This window comes from Pogonomyrmex barbatus, unplaced genomic scaffold (assembly GCF_055798465.1).
Source record: "Pogonomyrmex barbatus isolate J1 unplaced genomic scaffold, ASM5579846v1 scaffold6, whole genome shotgun sequence".
NCBI lineage: Eukaryota > Metazoa > Arthropoda > Insecta > Hymenoptera > Formicidae > Pogonomyrmex > Pogonomyrmex barbatus.
The window spans coordinates 7,284,410-7,304,230 of NW_028297160.1; the positions used below are offsets into that span (position 1 = coordinate 7,284,410).

General features: G+C 32.1%; 2 protein-coding genes and 1 long non-coding RNA gene across 9 annotated transcripts in view; 1 reads left to right on the forward strand and 2 right to left on the reverse strand.

Annotated features, from left to right (window-relative positions):
• The window catches only part of Ca-beta (Calcium channel protein beta subunit), an 89,625-nt gene extending 78,201 nt beyond the window's left edge, over positions 1–11,424 (reverse strand). For 2 of the 6 annotated variants that reach the window (XM_089082477.1, XM_089082476.1), the window contains exon 1: positions 7,810–7,952. Coding sequence is in view for 4 of the 6 variants with exons in the window: in XM_089082473.1 (XP_088938599.1) it covers positions 7,810–8,061 (252 nt within the window). In the remaining 2 variants the exon portion in view is untranslated. Of the gene's footprint in view, positions 1–7,809; positions 8,529–11,158 lie in introns of those variants that run through there. The other 4 variants (XM_089082473.1, XM_089082472.1, XM_089082475.1 and 1 more) reach the window with 4 other exon arrangements.
• LOC148935135 (uncharacterized) lies at positions 1,111–7,802 on the reverse strand. Its single transcript, XR_016140647.1, has 2 exons — positions 3,783–7,802; positions 1,111–3,687 (listed from the first exon to the last, which is right to left on the reverse strand). It is a non-coding gene; the product is annotated as an uncharacterized LOC148935135 (long non-coding RNA).
• Positions 11,425–16,863: 5,439 nt separating the features above from the next.
• LOC105422857 (protein abrupt) overlaps positions 16,864–19,821 on the forward strand; it is a 96,186-nt gene continuing 93,228 nt past the window's right edge. For both annotated transcript variants that reach the window (XM_089082469.1, XM_089082470.1), the window contains exon 1: positions 16,864–17,014. The gene's annotated coding sequence lies outside the window, so the exon portion shown is untranslated. The remainder of the gene's footprint in view (positions 17,015–19,821) is intronic.

The following is a 19,821-nucleotide window of genomic DNA, read 5'->3' on the forward strand; positions in this document are numbered from 1 at the left end:
AGTTATTTATAACACTAAACATAATATAGAAGACATCTCGAGAGAATGGCAAGGACATCATGATATAATTTGTGCTAAGTTTGTAAGTTAATCATTCCGATTCCCCTCGATCTCTGTCGGTCGCTATAAACTTCGCTTGTAAGACAATTTATCGCTTAAAACAAAATACAAAACAAACATAATGTAGAGCAATAAGTATTTAATTACCAAAGACATTAAGGTACAATACATTAGACGGACAATACATTAGATCCTCAAGGCTCGCAGATAGCCAGCGGCCTATTAACAATAATTTCGATGGTGATTCTCGGTCCAGGAGACACGACTGTTGGAATCTTTTCTTAGTAGAAGAAAACGAGGGAAGAAAAGAGATGGACAAAAGGAAGGAAGGAAGGGAACGCCCGTGCAAACCCGTTTGGCCGTTTAGCAGTCCTGAAGTAGATGCGATACAGAAGGATGGAGACGCGCTCACAGGCAAAATTTTGCTTTTTTGCTTTTGTCAGTTTGTATACTGACCTATATTCGTTGGAACCGGGTCCGCAGACCTGCCACAGATACCTACTACCCTGAAGAAGTCTTCGCCAGTCGGTGGAAGGCTGCCTTTACCCACGACCTTTCATCTACTTCTTCATCGATTAACACTCGTTGACGATATTTTTTATACAAATGGATATCTTTTTATCATTTATCATGTTCATATATTTCCAATATTTTAAAATCTTTAAATATAATTTTCCTATAAAAATGTTTATTATAAGTTATTTTGTTTAATTATAAGCTATTTATTATAAGTAACTAAATGTTTTTTATAAGTACTTTTTTATAAATACATAATGATTTTGAATTATTATTCACATCAAACTTGTGTGAATAAATAATTATCATTAGCATTATATTAAGATTATCATTAGCATAATGATACATCACATATTATCTTTTGCGAATGACTCATTTTTATAATAAACTCATTATATTATTATTTTATAAAGAATACTTGTTTTTTAAATTTACATATAATATACTGAAGAAAACTATTATCAAATATGTTACGCAGTACGTAATACTTATGTTCGCTTTTATTTATGTATTATAGTAATATAAAAAAATAAGTTTTACTTTACTATAACCACATGTATTATCATAAATTTACAAAAGTAAATGATCGATTGGACTATTTCTGCCAGAGGAACAAATATAAGTGGTCCAATTTTTTTAAATCTTCAGCGCGCAATACGTACATGTTTTGAAGCAATGAAATTATTGCGGGAGTAATAATTCGCCTTTTCGCATGCAGATCAAAAGATTAATATTAATTGCGTGCGGTAGCAGTAACGACGCTCTACTTTCGAATTACACGTGCGCGCATTGCGGCAATTAGACGTTAATACTAACGCAATCTTACGTCAATCAAAATTTTCCACTGCAGACTTCCTCGTCGTCCGCTACTCAATCCAGTTTATGTCTTACGGTCAAATTATATAATCTAGTATAGAATAAATTTCTATCTCCGTTTAGATAAATGCATATCTAATTTTAACTATTTGCAGGTATAACTAAGTTTGTGAGTGTATCTAAAATTTCTCGCAAAAATTAAAGTGTATATACAAGTGTATGTATTGCTGATTTTGTTATAACCTGTAATAATTTATAATAATATTATCTTTTTTTTAGATATTATTTTAATTTTTGCATATCGAAATTTCTCAATGTATGCAATATAACGCAAATATATGTGAATATATATGACTTATAGATAAGTTCTTTTTCCTCTCTGATCTAGATATAAGATCTAGATATAATGTTTCTAATGATTAGATCTAATGATCTTTTTGTAATATTAATATTAAAATGCTTTTAGGTTTCAATTATCTGCAGATGGATTCAGAAAGCTTAACATAATACTAACTTCATATGTTTTTCGAAGGAACAGTATTAGGTAGAAGAGTCATCGATTCGATTTCCATTCGCTGCAGTGCAGCACATATGACGCATAGACACATACTGGCATACACATACACAAACACATATACATACATTTGTAATATATCAAGAATTTTGGAACATACATATGGCACAGTTACATCTTCAGCGACACAATTTTCCAACTACGTTACGTGCCGTTCTCTCTCTCGTCCATGCGATTTTCACTCTTGAATAATGCGCTTATCAATTTTCATTTGTTAAATATGAGTAATTGAAAAGAATTATCGATTGATCCGACTACAAACTGTAACTGATTAGTTGTTTATTACACATGACCTATGCTTGCGGTTCCGTTTGAATTCACTCTTGATTATTGTATCATACGTAGCAACTACATAGTTGCGATCGTAATGCGTAGTGGTAGGTATTTGCATAATTACAGACGATTACGATGCGTAAGATTATTGAATGCGAAATCGATGTGAGTGAACGGTATAATGATAAATGCGCGTGTAATGGATGCTGCAAACACGCCCGCTGTTACCTAACGATATCGATTAAAGGAACGATTCCTCGAATCCGATACGAATGATCAGGAGCAGGAAGCGTAACTGCAATTCGACAAGTCGACAAACTGATGTAGCGTAACATCTCAATAACATGATCGAGAAGAACTCTAGCTATCTTCTATCGACAGAATTTTCTGTACGAGATGTTATTAATAGACTGCATGAAGGATATCTTGACTATAAACATGAAAACTCTTTATATATAATAGCTAAAAGCATCGTACGTTATAATTTTTTATATATAGAACTAACTGACATAAAAAATAATAAAATATAATGAAAATAATAAGTAATATGTGTCATCTGTTAACAATTAAAATTCGAGAAAAGAATTTAATCTGCGTTTCATCTTTAGTTGGTCTCGAGTACATTAATTTCTTTACTCTACTTTCGAAGGTAACGCACATTCGAAATTGAGCAAAAACGCATCAAGATTAGAGAGTGTGAGAGAAATTAAATTGTCCTACATTCTTGATCTGACTTCGACAAAGTGGACGAGGTGAAATAAGTTTTCGCGATGGTCAAATTATTCGTGTGAATAGGCGTGCAATAATACGATTATGCGAAGATATATATCAATGTAATTGCGAATATTAGATTTAGCGTCTCATCTCGTAAGACGTGAAGAAATTAGTCAATCTTGTAACGAGGCACCGTTGCTCAAGCAGAATTTTGTGTATGGACTTGACCTAAAGTCCATAGCATACATCCATATAGCATATATTTCTTAAGCAAGAAATAAAACTGCAGTGTGTGATTATATTATACCGTAATTTCTTTTGAGATTTATTGATAATCGAAAGGCCATTTATCATATCTATATATTGATAAAAATACAAATAACACTTAAGACTTATATTACATTATATCTGAGTAAACTAATACATCGGAATCGTTGTAAGGGATAGAATGGCCCAGTTTTGCAAGTCGTGCGTCATACTTGCTCGATGAAAAAGCGTCCTCCGAGAAGGCAGATTCCATTTTCCATCTTGTCATCCCCGCCATCTCGCCCTCCGACTATGCAATGTTCCCCATTCCTCTTATTAGCGAGTCTGACCCTCGAGAAGCGAACAGCGAGGAAGGAACGCCGCGCTGAATGCAGTTACAAATGAGAGAACACCTCGAATGTGACATCGAAGACGCTCCGCCGTGAAAGATGTAAGAGCGTTAAATGAAGAGTACCGGCACAGATTATCTAGGATATCAAAGAGCGGGCCTAAAGGGAGCACTATGATCAAAGAGGTCGATCCCTTATTCTTGATATACGCGCACGGAGTTTCGCACCCTCACCTTATGCTGTACAGTTTCGTCCTGTAACACGCTTGACCTCCTTTCGAGTTTGAGAGAAACTTCGTACAGAAGCTAGCTCTGCGCAAACAAGATTGTTTACAACTAAGTGGTTCACCAACTATTGAACAGTAAAATGGCAGCTACAAAGAATAATATTTCTTCAAGATATCCTACGTTATATTTATCGAAGTCATAACTGGGTTTAGTTTAACTTTATATAAATTATTCAAAGATAATGGTAACTTTTTACATATAAATAATGTTTGTTTCTTACCTTGAAAATAATACTTTTCTATGTGATAGAAATCCCATTTGTCCAAAACAATAAATGAATTGTGTAATCATGTTTTCTGTCATTTTGTAATAATATTAATAATTTTTGTTTATTGATATTATAATTTATAACAAAATCTCTTTTCTTATATTTTATATATTATTATAATAATTTAAAGACATCAAAGATAACTTTATTTTAATTGTTGTTAGTATATTTGGTAAAATAAAAATAAATATAAAATACAGATTGTACTTTAAAGAATAAAATCAATGTACTTCAAGAACATTATCTAAGAATAGAGTGCCTTAGATATGATTGTCCGAAACATAAAGCAATCTCGATTGTAACACGAACATAAAAGTTTGCGATAGTAATATCAATGAGCACGTGTTTCTTTGCGATGAAGCGAATCATGGCACGATTATATGGAATTCCAGGTTTAATATGCACTCGCACGTGATAGCGATATAACGTAGTCCGCCATAAATAGTTACTACAGATTGTAACGATGATATTAATCAATCGATGGTTACGTTAATTTGAATTTATTGCTCAATAAGAAAACACAGTTGCAGTGAAATCTCCATAAAGTTAGACATAGAATTTTAATATAAGATACGAGGGCATATCCGAACGAAGCATAATATACAATACTATGTGCATACATTATAAAAAAATTATTACGGCAACTTGTTTATCAGTAAGAATGCCGGAAAGTTTTAAACTAACAATCAACTAATAAATTTCGCAAATTTTCAATAATTTGTGAGTTAATATAATTTCCGTCAAAAAAATATCTATATTAAAAAATCATTATTTAAACATAAAATAAACATATTCATAAATATATGCACGAAATTTCAATAACAATGAATACATTAATGCAATTAATTTTAATTTTTTTTTAACAAATTTAAAAATAATATTTTAATGTATGAAAGTAAAAATACATAAATAACTTGTTTTCACAATTTCTATTTTAACATTTTTTTCAAGTCATTTATGCTATAAAGGTAATCTATGAAGTTGTATATTACAAAGATCGGAAGATCTAACTGCGGGAGTCTAGTAATATAGAATAATACAAAATATCCTTTCGATATGGAATAATATAAAAAAGAACGGTCTAACTACTACTCTATTGCCTTTTCTAATATCTTGTTAATGTATTTTTCGCTTATTAGCAATTTGTTTAGACGTGTATGAAAACAATTTTACTCAACCAATGAAAAAAATGAATAAAAGAACTTATTATCTTTTGCTACTGTCAAGGAAACTACCAGATTTTAAAGAATTATGCAATCGCATTATGCAATTCTTTATATTCACTCTTTGATTCGAACACATTGTGTCTAACCAACTATTTATTACAGATTCTTAAAGGTTGGAACCCCTTGGAGTTACAGAATACGAAACTAAAGGCAGACGAAAATAAAGGAAGACATCGTTCCACATGAATCATGAAATTCATGAACCTGATCAAGGCTCGGTCTAGAATTGAAAGAAGACAAAATTTTAAAAATTAATCTAAAGAAAATCGAATTGCATTTTGCAGATTAAAGAATCTCCAAGAAAAATAAGTAGATTGCAACAGGACGTTACCAACGATTCAAATTCCCTGCTGGAAGCAGGATATTGCGTAGCCAAATTGCGATTTGTAAAAACGCATAATAGTCAATTCGAAAATGTAAATTGATAAGCAATACCGATAATGAATAAGAGATTGATGGAGAGAATCTTTTTAAAATCGTTATTTCCGTTACAATTCGTCGGATGGACTGTTTCTGCGAATTTTGGGTCAAATTAGAGTTCACGTTTATAATTTATTATCGCCACGCTCTCATAATTTTTACGAAATCCATCAGCAAATTGCTGTGATATTCCGTCTGATGACTGTATTTCTAAATCTTTTTCTTACGGGGTCATTGGGATCATAATCAAGTCATTTATGTGTTTTTATTATAAATTTACACATTACGTTTCCATTTTCGTTTTTATGTTGTATAATTATAATTATTCAAATACAATTGCTTGTAATATGTTCTTGTGATTCTTGTTTACATTAAACTCTCTCTCTCTCTCTCTCTCTCTCTCTCTCTCTCTCTCTCTCAAGTTAATACTATTGGCATGATCCGTATAACTGCTACCGCGAGCTAACTTATTGCATTCCGATGTATTTGTTGCGAAACTTAGTGATCGATGAGTCGATTTCGCTCCAAGATATATCCGTTGAGAGCGTCCTTTTTGATCACATTGCGATTGGTCACAGTTAATCTTGATTGATCAATCATACTAATTAGATTGTAATAAATCGAAAGTTGTAGTCAATCGATACCTATTCCGTCTGTTGCATAACTATCGAATCAAATGTTGTAAAACTTTAGCTTGTACAAGATATCAGTAGTCGCTCCTGTTGTTGTATTTCTAAAATCCTCAAATTATTCTCGTTAATTATTATAATCATCTTAAGTCTAATACTCGGAGTTCATTTCTATCATAATTTGTCTTGTAATATAATATATTCTCTGCTATTTGTTAATTGTAATTTTATTATTGTCAAACTTCATTCTCATCTCATGATCCTATCTTACTCGTGCAAATTCTCTACCAATTCCAAACTGGATTTTTATATTAAACAACAATAATCTAAAATATTCCTAATGCATGCTGATTAATCCATGTTTAATCAATATTTCGCCAATAAAATACTATTACCGCTACTAGAGAAATTTATTAGCATTATCATATCTAAGTAGCACGATATCCCATGTCTGGTATTCAATATTCATATTGTTTAGCCTTTCGAAGATAATATTACAATTGAAGAAAAAAAGAAAAGGGGGAAAAAAGGAGAGAGAGAGAGAGAGAGAGAGAGAGAGAGAGAGAGAGAGAGAGAGAGAGAGATGCAAGTTAAGCACATTATCGTGCAGAGAAACCAATACAGGGCAGAAACTGTCTATGATATACATTTTGAAGGGATTTGAAACTCCTGTTGATGGTTCAAGTTTGCAACTATTTCTCGTTCATAGCAATGCGAGCGAAAGGGAAGAGTAACGTTAGTACAAATAGCTGTTTGAGTTTTAAACGGGCTCGCGGGAACAAGTTTTTAATAGAAACGACCGCGCTTTCCTTGCACAACGGCGCAGTTGCAGGATATAATGCCTTCGAGAAAGAATGGAGACAACCGTTATGCTGCGCAAATATTCCATTTTGCAAATGACAAGGAGCATTTTAAAGATATAATTATTTTGAACTTACAATGCTTATTTTGTGTAAATTATTTCTTTTATCTTTGTTTAATTAAATGCAAAAATATTTACCAAATTTTTGCAAATTATATAAGTTTAATCATAACTGAACAATAGTATTAATTATATTAAAATTGTATATTAAAAGAGACGATTGTATGTCAAAATATTAAAATATTAAAATTGTATGTCAAAAGAGATGATTACGAAAATATATAGTAAGGATATTTTAATTATATTATTAAGACATTAAAATCCAACAAATTTTCATTTTATCTTGATATATATTTTTTTTTATTTAATAAGAAATTTATATAATTCATTGTTAATGTAATGCATCTTTCAAAGCTATACATTAGATATCTCACATGTATATATAAGAATGTCTTGTTATAGATAAAATCATGCACCCATTAAAATAGTGTCTATTTTAATTCGATTGTACTAATTATATTTTATTCGATGAATAATCAATCCCCCATGGAAAAAAGCTGCGACTCACCGGATTGTTGATAAGACTCGCTGAGGTGGATGGTGCGGTAGGACGATGATCGTAGTCCTCCGGATAATCGTCCCGATAGGTCCTGCCAGCCACGGGTCTCTCTCTAAGTCCTTGACCGTCTCTCTCGTCTCCGAGATCTCGATGGAAGTCCCTGAAATCCCTGAGATCGGGCAGATCCCGAAAGTCACTAAGGTAGCCCTCTTGGTAGTCGCGGCTCACGTGGTCCCGTTCGCCTCGAAGCTGCCTCGACATCGCCGTCGGCTCCTCCTCCTCTGAGTCGGGCAGTAGCTGCTCGACTCCACCACCACCTCCGCCACCTCCAGCACCAACTCCGCGTCGGGCGGGATGACGCCGGAGGTCACACCATCCTACCTCCTCCTCCGCCCTGCCGGCGATTTCGCCACGGGACAGCCGAGCCGTGCTTGTTGTCCTCACGACCGATCTACCTCTGACCTCCTGCCCCCGCAGCCCCCCGGGGGGCTCCACCACATCACAGTCAAAGGCTATTCCGCCTGGAGTTCTTACGAGCCGTCCCTTCCGTATTCACTGCTCTTTTCTGACTTCGAGCTTTTCCTTGTTCCCGATTGCGATTTGCGTTTTATGTGCGCGTATGCCCACTTTTAGTCTTGTAAATATCACGTGAAACACCCCTGATGCAGAGTAGTTGATTTTAGAGAGGTAGGATGTAAAGTAGAGTTGACAGAATTATGGCCTGCAAACTGACGATAAAAGCAAAATTTTAATTAGTTTGAATGCAATATAACTCTTCAGATGATATTAATATTTTATCAAATCGCTGTGTGATTTGTCAAACAAGAACGAGATTTGTAAAATTGAATGTGTAAGCAGAAAATCATTATATAGGAAACTCTCTACTGATCAGATATCGAGACTCTTCTCCTACGATATGATACAGAGATCTCAGTTATCGACTAACTTTTATGATGTATTTAGTTAAGATGTATTTAGTTACATGCATATGTAAGTGAGTATCACGTATACCAAATTATTGAAACAACTATTTTTTTTATATTTATTCAAAAATTAAAATTAATTTTTCGAAAACTCCAAGACATTTCTGAATAAATAATTAAGACAGCTTAAAAAAAAACACGAAAAGTTTGGTAACACTTCAGCGATAATAAATGATAAAAATAATATATTTTCTTCTTTTACTTAAGGAAATTTTATTTAGAATATAAATGCAATATATTAAATAAATTCATACTGCGAATAAAATATAATTTTCACATAATAATACATCATTGAAAGTTATTATAATACTATAGCCTAGTTAATTCTTTATTCCTGTTGTATCGCAAATTTTATTTTATAATTGTTATAATCACTACATATTTAAATACTATCCTATGCCTGATTATACAATTTTACTGAGATAGGAATTATTTATTACTCGTGGTTTTAATTAACAGAAATTATTCAGTTTCATTTTGTCATTGTTGGTTAAACAAGCAGAAAATTGATGGTATTCCATTAATTTAGCTACAAATTATTCAATTATTTAAATAGAACTGCATCACATGAATAATACTTTAATGCACAGATAGGGTGTTTCCTCAATTGTTCCCGATTAATGGCACATGCCACATTATCAGTAACAATCGGTAATATACTGGATTCTATATGTCACGGCGATTTGTCGTTTCCCAATATTTGTACACGAAAAATACTGTATAATATCGTGGCTCTTCGTAATCCTCACTTATCGTCATTTTAATCTTATTGTTAAACAACACGCACGGCGCGGCAGATAATTCAATTTTACCAAAACGAACAATATTTCATGACACGTGCTCTTTTCATTATACCGCGCCGCTATATACTGATTGTCCGATAGTCTTCGAAGTTTATGATAATTTCCTTTTCTATAACCTAGTCTGTTTACTCACAAAACTCTATTTACCTCGCGATACGATTGACGTGATATTGTCAGAATAGCAAGAACAAACATATCACTCACAGCGCTTTGAATTTATTCCATAATTTATAACGAGCAAAAAAATAATTTATAATAAGCATTACGTTTATTATCTCGTTAATGCACCTAATTGTGCAGAAAAAGCACTTTCTTCTTTTTTTACGGAATTGTATGTTTCGTCTAAAATATCGATGTATTTGTTATCCAAGAGATGTAAAATAATAATATAATTTTACGAAAAGCTCTTAAAATGGAGAAAAATTGCTGTTGATTGAAGACATAACACTTTGCTGAGCTTCTAAGTACGGAAGTACAATATACAGAGGTGTATCCTCCAGAACAACGATGGTTTCTCGAGCGAATATTAAAGTAGACGGTCTCATAAAGTCCTCGTATTCAGTGACGCGACATTATCATCATGACGGTCGTTACGATAACGAGGTCAAACTAGCGCCGTCAAATCGTTTGTTCGTTAATTAATGGCACTATCATCGGAAGGCGTTGTCCCTAGACTGTCATTATACGTGAATGATTGATTTCTCTTTGCCAAGGTCAAATCGGTAATTCGCCGAATATACAATGCTAATAATTTTCCCAATTGTTTGTCGATAAATTTAACTGTATTTTCTATTTTCTATTTTCTTAAATATTTAATTATAAGTACAAAATTATAAGTACAAAAATTAATATCTAATTATTTATATAATTTTTTAATTCAAATTAAATCCGAGAAAGATTTAAAAACTTTAAATACTTATAAGTAACAACAAATAATTAACCAATGTTTTCAAAAATTAAAAACTTCTCTTTTGTGCTAATAAAATAAGATTATTTTTAAAATACAAGATCATCGAAGAAAGATAAAATAAAATAGGTTATTGAATATGCTATTAATTAATTTGTGCAAGAGTATACATGGTTAACGAGAGGAGAAATCCGATGCGTAAGATCCTGTCACAGTTCACGGAATCGAGAGGGTGGTGACGAAGCTCGCCTAAGGTGGGGTGAGTTGAAGTTAGGTCACGCCGCGAATGTAGGGCTGTGGGTCGCGCCCGGTCGAGCTCAGCTGCGCCGCGACCCGAAGAAGGGGTTGCAGCTCGCCTGTGATCAGACAAGCGCGGCGCGCTACTTCCGTCCACTCTTCACTGCGTGCAATCGGGGAAATCATCGCGTAACGCGCCAGTGAAAAGCGCCGGCAAATGGTCAGACAAGCGCTGTCACGACACGACTATTTCTCGCGCTACGTCAGTGACGTGGACGCTTTTCACGTCACGAGAATCTGGACCGACTCGACGATGGTGATGATTGCTCAAGGACCGTAACGATCTCGCGCGTCTCTCTTTCTTATTGACACTTTTAATAGTGTGTTCTAGACAATTTTATCTTGCCTACAACATTTTCGAAACTTACAGGACTCTTTTCTACAACTGCAATGTCCCACGATGTTCTCCGGAGAGAGATTGGAGCACACCATTCGGAGCTGTCACTTTCGCGCGCGGATGTCGCCTTGACGTTCGCGAAACAGAACTTAAATGAGACTCTCGCGGGAGGGAGGGTTTTTCACCGGTCACGAACGCGATTCACGAGCAGTCGGAAGAATTTTCACGCGAAACGTTCGGGGTCGACGTAGCCGATCACTACGTCGAAACGACGGCTTGCTCTTAACGCGGCTCGCACCACCTCGATCACCCTCGGTAGACTACGGCCCCTATCGTCTTGGCTCGGTTCGCACACTATGACGTCACGCGACAGACGAAAACCCCGGCGGTCTGGGGTATCGATCGCGTGCGCTGGCGCAGCCGAGGCTTCACACCGCGACGCTGGATAATCGGAGACAGACACGGGACACGTGGCTGAGGCTCCGAAAGATGACAGTTTGGAACTTAAAGCTCACACAGGTGATTCTCAGCTGGAAAAGCTGTGTTGGAGCCATATTTTGCGATACTGGTATTCTCGTAATGGTATCTTCTGTTCTTGATCGCTGACAGATGTTCATAGATATGAAATGATTAAGGTAAAGCGCTTCGCATTAGCGATGTATGTACTTTAAATATCTTTTATCTCATGAAGATGAATCATTTGACGATATTTTATATAAGCATGACTAACTGATTTTATGACATGAAAACTTTCATTCGTTAACGATTCGTTGGAATGAAACAATTTTTATCTTTCTAGAATAATTGTTATAATAATTTAATAAAAGTATATTGAAATTAAATGATAATTTGGATATCGAAAGATGGAATAATAATGCCATTGTTCGTCACACGATTGGCGGTAGATAGTTAGAGCTTTTCATTCTTAAAATATCCACATATTGTCATGTATGCCTGTCGATATTCCGATACTTGATTATTCAAATATAAAATTCAATTTATGTTGCAGTGTTGACTAACGTTATTATCGTAGCAGGATGATTTTTCATTAATCTGTTAATTCTTTACTCTCGCTGCTTTAGAAAAAAATCAAAATAAATAAACATGATTGAATGATAAATAAATAACATTGATGTCAAGTTAAAATAATATAAGGCTAAAGTAACATTTCATTACATGATGCAATAATTCTTGGAAGAACTGAAATTAAGGAGAGAATTAATCAATTTTAAAAATTAATCAATTTTAGATAATAATGAATATATCTATTATCATCTCTCGTGTAAATCTATTTATAAAGCAAGTATTGGATATGTGGTACTGTTTTTCCTGAAGCTATCGTATTACCTGTCAATTTCTTCATTCTGAAGTTCTCTTTCTGAAACTCACGCGGCATTATCATGTCTCTCTTTCACGGCATTTTATAAACTGCGTGACATTCTGATCATTTCATACACAAAATAAAAGAGAGACAAATCGTATTTAAATAATCGTATATAAATTAATATCCCAATCATTATTTTTATAAGAAAGTAAAGTATTTATTCAATTTTAATTTTACATTAAATTTTAATTTTACATTAATATAAAATAAATGTAAGATATGCTTATTTGCAGACGTTTTAATAATAATTAAGTTTAAAACAAACACATTATTTTTAAATGATAATGAAACGTAATTTCGAAATTAAATTAATTTTAGCGTGAATCATTTTTTCATCGTTATCTCATGTGATCACATTAATTATGTGATTACGTTGATTATGATATGCTGAAGTATCAACATAAGTTATCGAAAGACAGTAAGAATAATATTAATGTAATTACGTTAATTACATCGTCTATTAGAAAACTAGTTATTATAAATGTTATCTTTATTTCGTTACACAACAAGCAATTTATATAAAACAATGTAAAAATACCATGAATGTCTTTGTAATCTATCATTAGTCTACCGTTAGACGAACAATGGTATTATTATTGCATTTCTTTCGATGTCTAAATTCAATGTTCAAATGTAATTTAATTTCAATATTGTATAAAGTCCATAGCTAAATATCATTCGCGCAATTAAAATGTAATGTATTTGTTGTAATCTAGTATTAGTATAACAATGTAATAATTGTAGAAGAATTATGAGATTTTATTATACAAATACAATTTTGCAGCTACCTGGTGTAAATGATAGAATGTAAGGAGAAGAAGACATTCATATTAATTATAAAAATATGATTCATTTAAATACTAAAAAAAAATAAAGAAATGATAATATAAAATTTAACAAACTAGATATTTTAATTATTAGTTTTAATTTTTATTAAATAAGTAAGAATAAGTATTATTATTTTTACGAAAGAAGGTTCTATCTGTTTCTTACTGATGTATGTAATGAAAAAAGTAAATCTAACTCGAAAAGGAATGCAAAAGCAATTATGGGATTGTAATATTGCAATTGTGCAATATTGCAAATATCGACATCTACCGGAGGGAAAAGGAAATAAAATGGAAGGAGTTGAAAATGAAATAAACGCGACACTTTTCCGTACAACAGCGCACAACTTTCCCCTTGCAATCTCTTACCGTTACCTTCAGCGATAACGCCGATATCTGAGAATGTCCCCGGTTAGTCACCACCTCCTGGTAAGCTTGCAGTCGCGAATTGTGCTCCGGATGTGTTTTCTACGCGGGATATCGATCGCATAAAATCGTTAAGAGTGACAGTGAGAACTGTAATTTTTAATATACGCCACTGATATTACACACTGATAATTGTATTTAGACACGGAAAAACACAAAAAAATTAATATAGCATAATTACCAATCTTCAAACGTCTAATTTCAGATTAACAATATTTTGTATGATTTATACAACATTATATTTTTAAACGTTATAAATAGAAACCCGCAGATGAAAAATATGGAATATAAATTGGTTTTAATTAAAAATAGTATAATATAATAACAGAAAAGATAAATGTGTTATAGCATCGTTTCAATATATATATATATATATATATATATATATATATATATATATATATATAAATAATGAAGAAAAATCTGTTGTAAATTAAGATTTAATATTAAAAGAATTACTCGATCATATAAAAAAATAGATTTACCAATCAATTTTTATTTTTTCACGCTTACATATTTATTGACCCTTTATTGATATATCTATTATATATTCTGTCTATTGATATTTCTATTGTATTGTTAGGATGCACGCACGCACGCACGCACACACACACACACCACACATTCTCTCTCTCTCTCTCTCTCTCTCTCTCTCTCTCTCTCTCTCTCTCTCTCTCTCTTTCAACCAAAATTTGGATATTGACCTGACTTAACACCATGGGAAGTTTACTATTTTAATAACTAAAATTTATTTAAAATATTTACTATAAAGAAGGTAAATCCCATACTCATAAAATTCTGACTAACATAAATAACAAATGTTAATATAAAATAAACAATATTTTCTTAAATAATTAATAATTTTTGTATTATCTTACATCTATTCTATGTAAATCTACTAAATAAATACGTATTTTGGCGCGAGATGATGAGACGCAAAATTTATTGATTAATGTATTAATATATTAATGTATTAAAGTGTGATTTATGTATTAAAGAAATCTAACATTAATGCAATACAAAGGTCAATACGAGTTTAAAACATGAATATATACACAATTACTTTTTTCTAATAGTTTCTAATTAAACTTTATATGAAGAATTTTTCAATTAAATATTGATTTTAGCTAAGATTTTTTTTTTCAATCAACAATCATAAATAATAAATTATTTATATATTCTTGTTGTTAAGATTAACAAATTTTAATTTTTTTCAATTTTATCTTTCTTTTCTTTTTCTCTTATCTTTCGATAATCATTATTAATTCTATTTTATATAAATTCTGCTTTGTAAAATATTCAGATTATTGCTCCTCCTCTTCTCTTACATACTTTTTTTAATACTTTAACGCATTATATTGGAATCTTGGAAATCTTGTATCCCTCTTATACCCTATGAAAACTTTGCTATTTCAATAGTATTGTAACCTTCAGAAATTTGTTGCTCAGTACGTAAACTTATTCATATACATCCCTAAAAAAAAATAAAGTATTTAAAATAGATGGTAAATAGATATAGAAAAACGTAAATAAACAAGAGAAAACTGTTAGTTATTTTCGTAAATAAATTAGTTTCTTTGAAATTTTTGAATATAATTTTACTTCTACTGATTTTTTATTAGCCTCTTTTTAATCACAACTTCCATTTTTTCTTTTATTTACGTAACAGTCATTGATAAAAAGTGATAGTACGAGAATACTCTATATTCCTATAAATTAATATTTCTCTATCATTTTTTTATTATTTTTTATTATTTCTAAATCTATATCTTTATCTTTATAATTTTGACATACCAAAGCTTTGTAATTCTTCTACTTTGACGTTTCTTTAATTCTTATTAATATTTTAGTGGCGTATGCATATACGAAAGATAAATAATATTTTTAGAACAAAAATTACAATAAAACGAATACATAACAACTAGGAAAATACTCAGTCTTTCAAAAACTATTAAGTAAAAAGAGATATGTATTACTATTATGAAAAATGACTAATGTATTCTTAATGTATTTGAATTATTTCAATACGATGTAACTATATATAGAAAAAATATTTGAAGCTAAAAAATATTTGTAGCTAATTAACATTTAATGTCTTAAATTTGAAGATAATTAATAAACATTTAATGTCTGCGTGTTTATTTAATGCGTAGAATTATTGTTTAAATATTATTGAATTCTCAAATTTTTAAATTTTCAAATTCTCAAATTCCCAAATTTAAAGAACTTAAGAACTAATTCTGAGAAAATATTCTCGTTGCCAGTATCGATTACTTTCTATTCCGAAACTGTGACATTAAAGGTGTCTTTATAAGTTACATATTTTCGATATCTCGAATATAGTACAGAAATATTTAAGTAAGTACTTTAATATCCACATCTTCCTGATCGAGGCTTTAGTCGCTCCAAGAATAAAGATAGATTCGCGCTGCCCTTAAACATTTATAGAAGTAACAGTATTAAATCTGATAATGGGAATCACTTTAAGTTAATCACATATATGAAGAGAAGTATTAGAATAATATAATTATTATAATATAGTATTTTCATTATTTCATTTTTGTATTATCAAATTATACTTCCATTTTCCTTATTTATTATTTTTCTTTGTAATTAAATAAAAACATTTTGATTCGTCAGATAATATATCTGCTTAATTAAGTTTTCTATTCCTTCAAAGCATTTTCTTATTAATTTACGTTAATAGAAATCAAACATCAATGTTATTAATTCTAATAATAAATGATCTAATAATAAATTAGAATTTGTGCAATCTTTTTTCCAAAAACTATTCAATGTATCATGTTTCTTAGCAGTGGAGGTAATTATTGGAGAACATGATATATTGGAAAAAAATTTGATGGCAAAATAGAAACATCTTGTGTCACCAAATTGTGTCGATTTCCATGGCGCACAAACGCTTGCTCGAAAAATCATTCTTGCGCTAAAATCTCACAACCGGAAGACGTAAAGTATGCTTGCGCGTCATCTCAGCCATCACATCCCCAAGGTACCGACGTTCTATCCACCTCTCCCTCATTCTCGTATTTGGTGGGGGGGATATCAGCTACAGACCTAATGGTAGGAATTCCAGTTGGTGGGGATGGATTCGTCTACGAGTGGGGATCATATGAGAGCCAGAAGTGAGTACACGGGGGTGACGAGGAGGTGGGCATGAGCAGTAGAGGGAACGGAGCAGCCGCCGAAAGCGTAAAGAGAGCCATAATTCGCCGGGCCGCCCTGCAATCAGGTTCGTGCTTTACAATCCGCCTTTCTTGTGACATTCATCAGCCGAAAAAAAGGACGGTAGTGTGCACGTTTTTAACTACGTTACTTTACGTTTTCGACTGGACCGTTCCGGAAAAATTCTCGTTCTACGTGCCACGCGAAGGAGCGACGTTCGCGCATATTAAAGGGATTCATTGATCTTCACACGCGTAGTATCGCGCGCGGCTTTGCGGTTCGTATGTCGCGCCTCCGAGAGGATGAGGCGAGTGTCGCTGCGCATGAGAGAAAGAGATAAGCTTCGGAACTAGTGGTGCTGAGCGAGACGCGCATTAAGGAAGAAAATGAAAAGGAACGCAGTGCCTCATTGACAGTCCGCTCTACTTGTCAGTTGGTTGTTTGTCAGTTGATGCCGTTTCTCTGTTACGCACAATTCATCTGGATTCCTATCTTTTGCTCCGTCAATTTCCACAAGCCATTTACGTCTGGACAAAGGGATTCTCCTTTCATTATTATTTTCAACTCCTAGTGCAATTAGATACCAGATACCACAGAAAAATACCACAGACATCAGATACCAAAGATATCAAAGTAGAGGTAATCACAAATATATTAATTCCACACAATTCCTGCGCGACAAATCGAAGGAAAATGTATATAACTAAAAATTAAGTGCTTCTGCTTCTGTTTTAACTTCTATTTATTCTTTAATTTTTCTTCTCGTTTGCATTAAATGTGCACTTGTACTCATTGATGCTTTTTGATTCGACGTAAGAGTCGTTTCTAATCGACATTTCGTTTTTTTCATCGTCGTCGTTCTCCTCTTTGTCAACACCGCCGTCACAGCAAATATAAAATCCACCCACACAATCGCGTATTTTCAACACACAGACAATCACGCGGGAATACACCGTTCGCACATATACACACGTGTTCACAAAAGATACTTATATGCTTGGAGAACGACGATGCGCCCTCGTACACGTGCACGTTTGTGCACATACAGAGCCACGACTCTGTACACGGTTCTGATTATTAACGAGTTATTACTGCGATACTAATTAAGTTTAATCGCAAGGCCGCCCGTTCGTTAAAGTTAATTGCACGATCGACCACGGCCCACGCCATTAATTGCGCCGTCCTGCTCGTTGTTCGACGTGCGCGCTTTTATAGTCGAGCTTACGTGTTTTGCGATCGTGCATAGTGCGCGCGTGAAGTGATACGACTCCTTACGAAAATACAATTTAATAAAACTCATTTAGCAAAATTCTCTCTGGAGCTTGAATGCATTAATACGATACATTACGCGATATAGCGTAACGATTTATTGAAATGCTTCACGTTATTTTCCGCAATTTATACTTGTTGTAAAGTAAACATTTATTTTTTAACAATCTGTCAATACGCAATTACGGATTTCCGCGTGTAAGTTTATTTTTGTCAAGTATAAGTTAGCAATTGTTTACAGAAGAGAATTGCTGAAACTGTACCGGTTTCTTAAAATCTATCATTTTATGTCATTTTCTATTTGATACTAATTTGTACATAAATTAATATTGAAAATTGTAATTTGACGTTTAAAATTGTTATATATTTACATTTATATTTCTGGATCTGTACTTTATAAATTGATGAAATTAGGATACGATTTAGAAAAGATATTTCAGCAATTCTCTCTTTACTATCTAGTATATTACATCTGCTTCAAATGATTAGATCAATTCTAATATGCATTTACTTGAAATTTCATAAAATTATTACTTTTATTATTACTTTTTTTGATATTTTAATCTAAATTCATCGAGATTTCCAATGTTATTTTGTCAACATCATCAACATAAGTTTTAATTTAGAATTCTGATACAAGTTAATTCACATGAGTTTATTCTGCTACATATGAGTCTGCGACATATCTTTTTCGACAATTTCTTTAATAAAGCTACAATTTTTTCTTTGTTACACATGTTCTTTATTACACATGTTTCTGTGACGGATTTACTAATATGATTGATCGAGATAATAAAACGTACAGTACTTTGCTTATCTTGTTTCTTAATATTGGGATAATTGGTGATTAACGACATTTGCAATTTTATTATAAAAAAGTCAGTTGCTTTTATTAAGAAATTCTCGTCTTTCACAAAGTTGTTATCGAATGCAATAATGTCCATGCGGATTTTCCAATTTCGTAAGATTTCGCTTTACATTATTCGACGATTATATTCTTTTGGTAACACTATATAAAGAAAAGATTACATATTCTATAGATTTTAGATTATTAGATATTGGATATCTAATATGCTACAACTAATAACAATTGGCAAAAAGTTTTTAAAAAATTAAGTGATTTTTTCCAAAGATACTGAAAAAAATTGATAATAAGTTAATATAGTAATCGATAATGATTAATGAAAAATAACACATGTGCTATTTTTTTATTTTTGCAAAAACAAATCGCAATAATATTATTGCGATTTTGATATATTCGTACATTGACTGATAATGATAAATCATGTATTGAAATTGATTGTAAAGATGATATATTTACACGTACTGCAAACTTTTTCTCGTTTTTAACTTGTCATTGTAATTTTATTGCTATCATTCGACTGAATGATTTTTAAATACTGAATAATCAACCTATTTTATCGAACGCAATGTTGCAACTTCCTAATTTCATGATTTTTATACGCAGTTGTCTTTGACATTCAATATTTGTATTATTATATCGACAATCAATTACTTATCGTATGATCACTAATTACATCACATTAAAATTAAATTTTTCTTTTGTAAAAGTAATTTAAAATTTTTTTATTATAAAATGTTAAT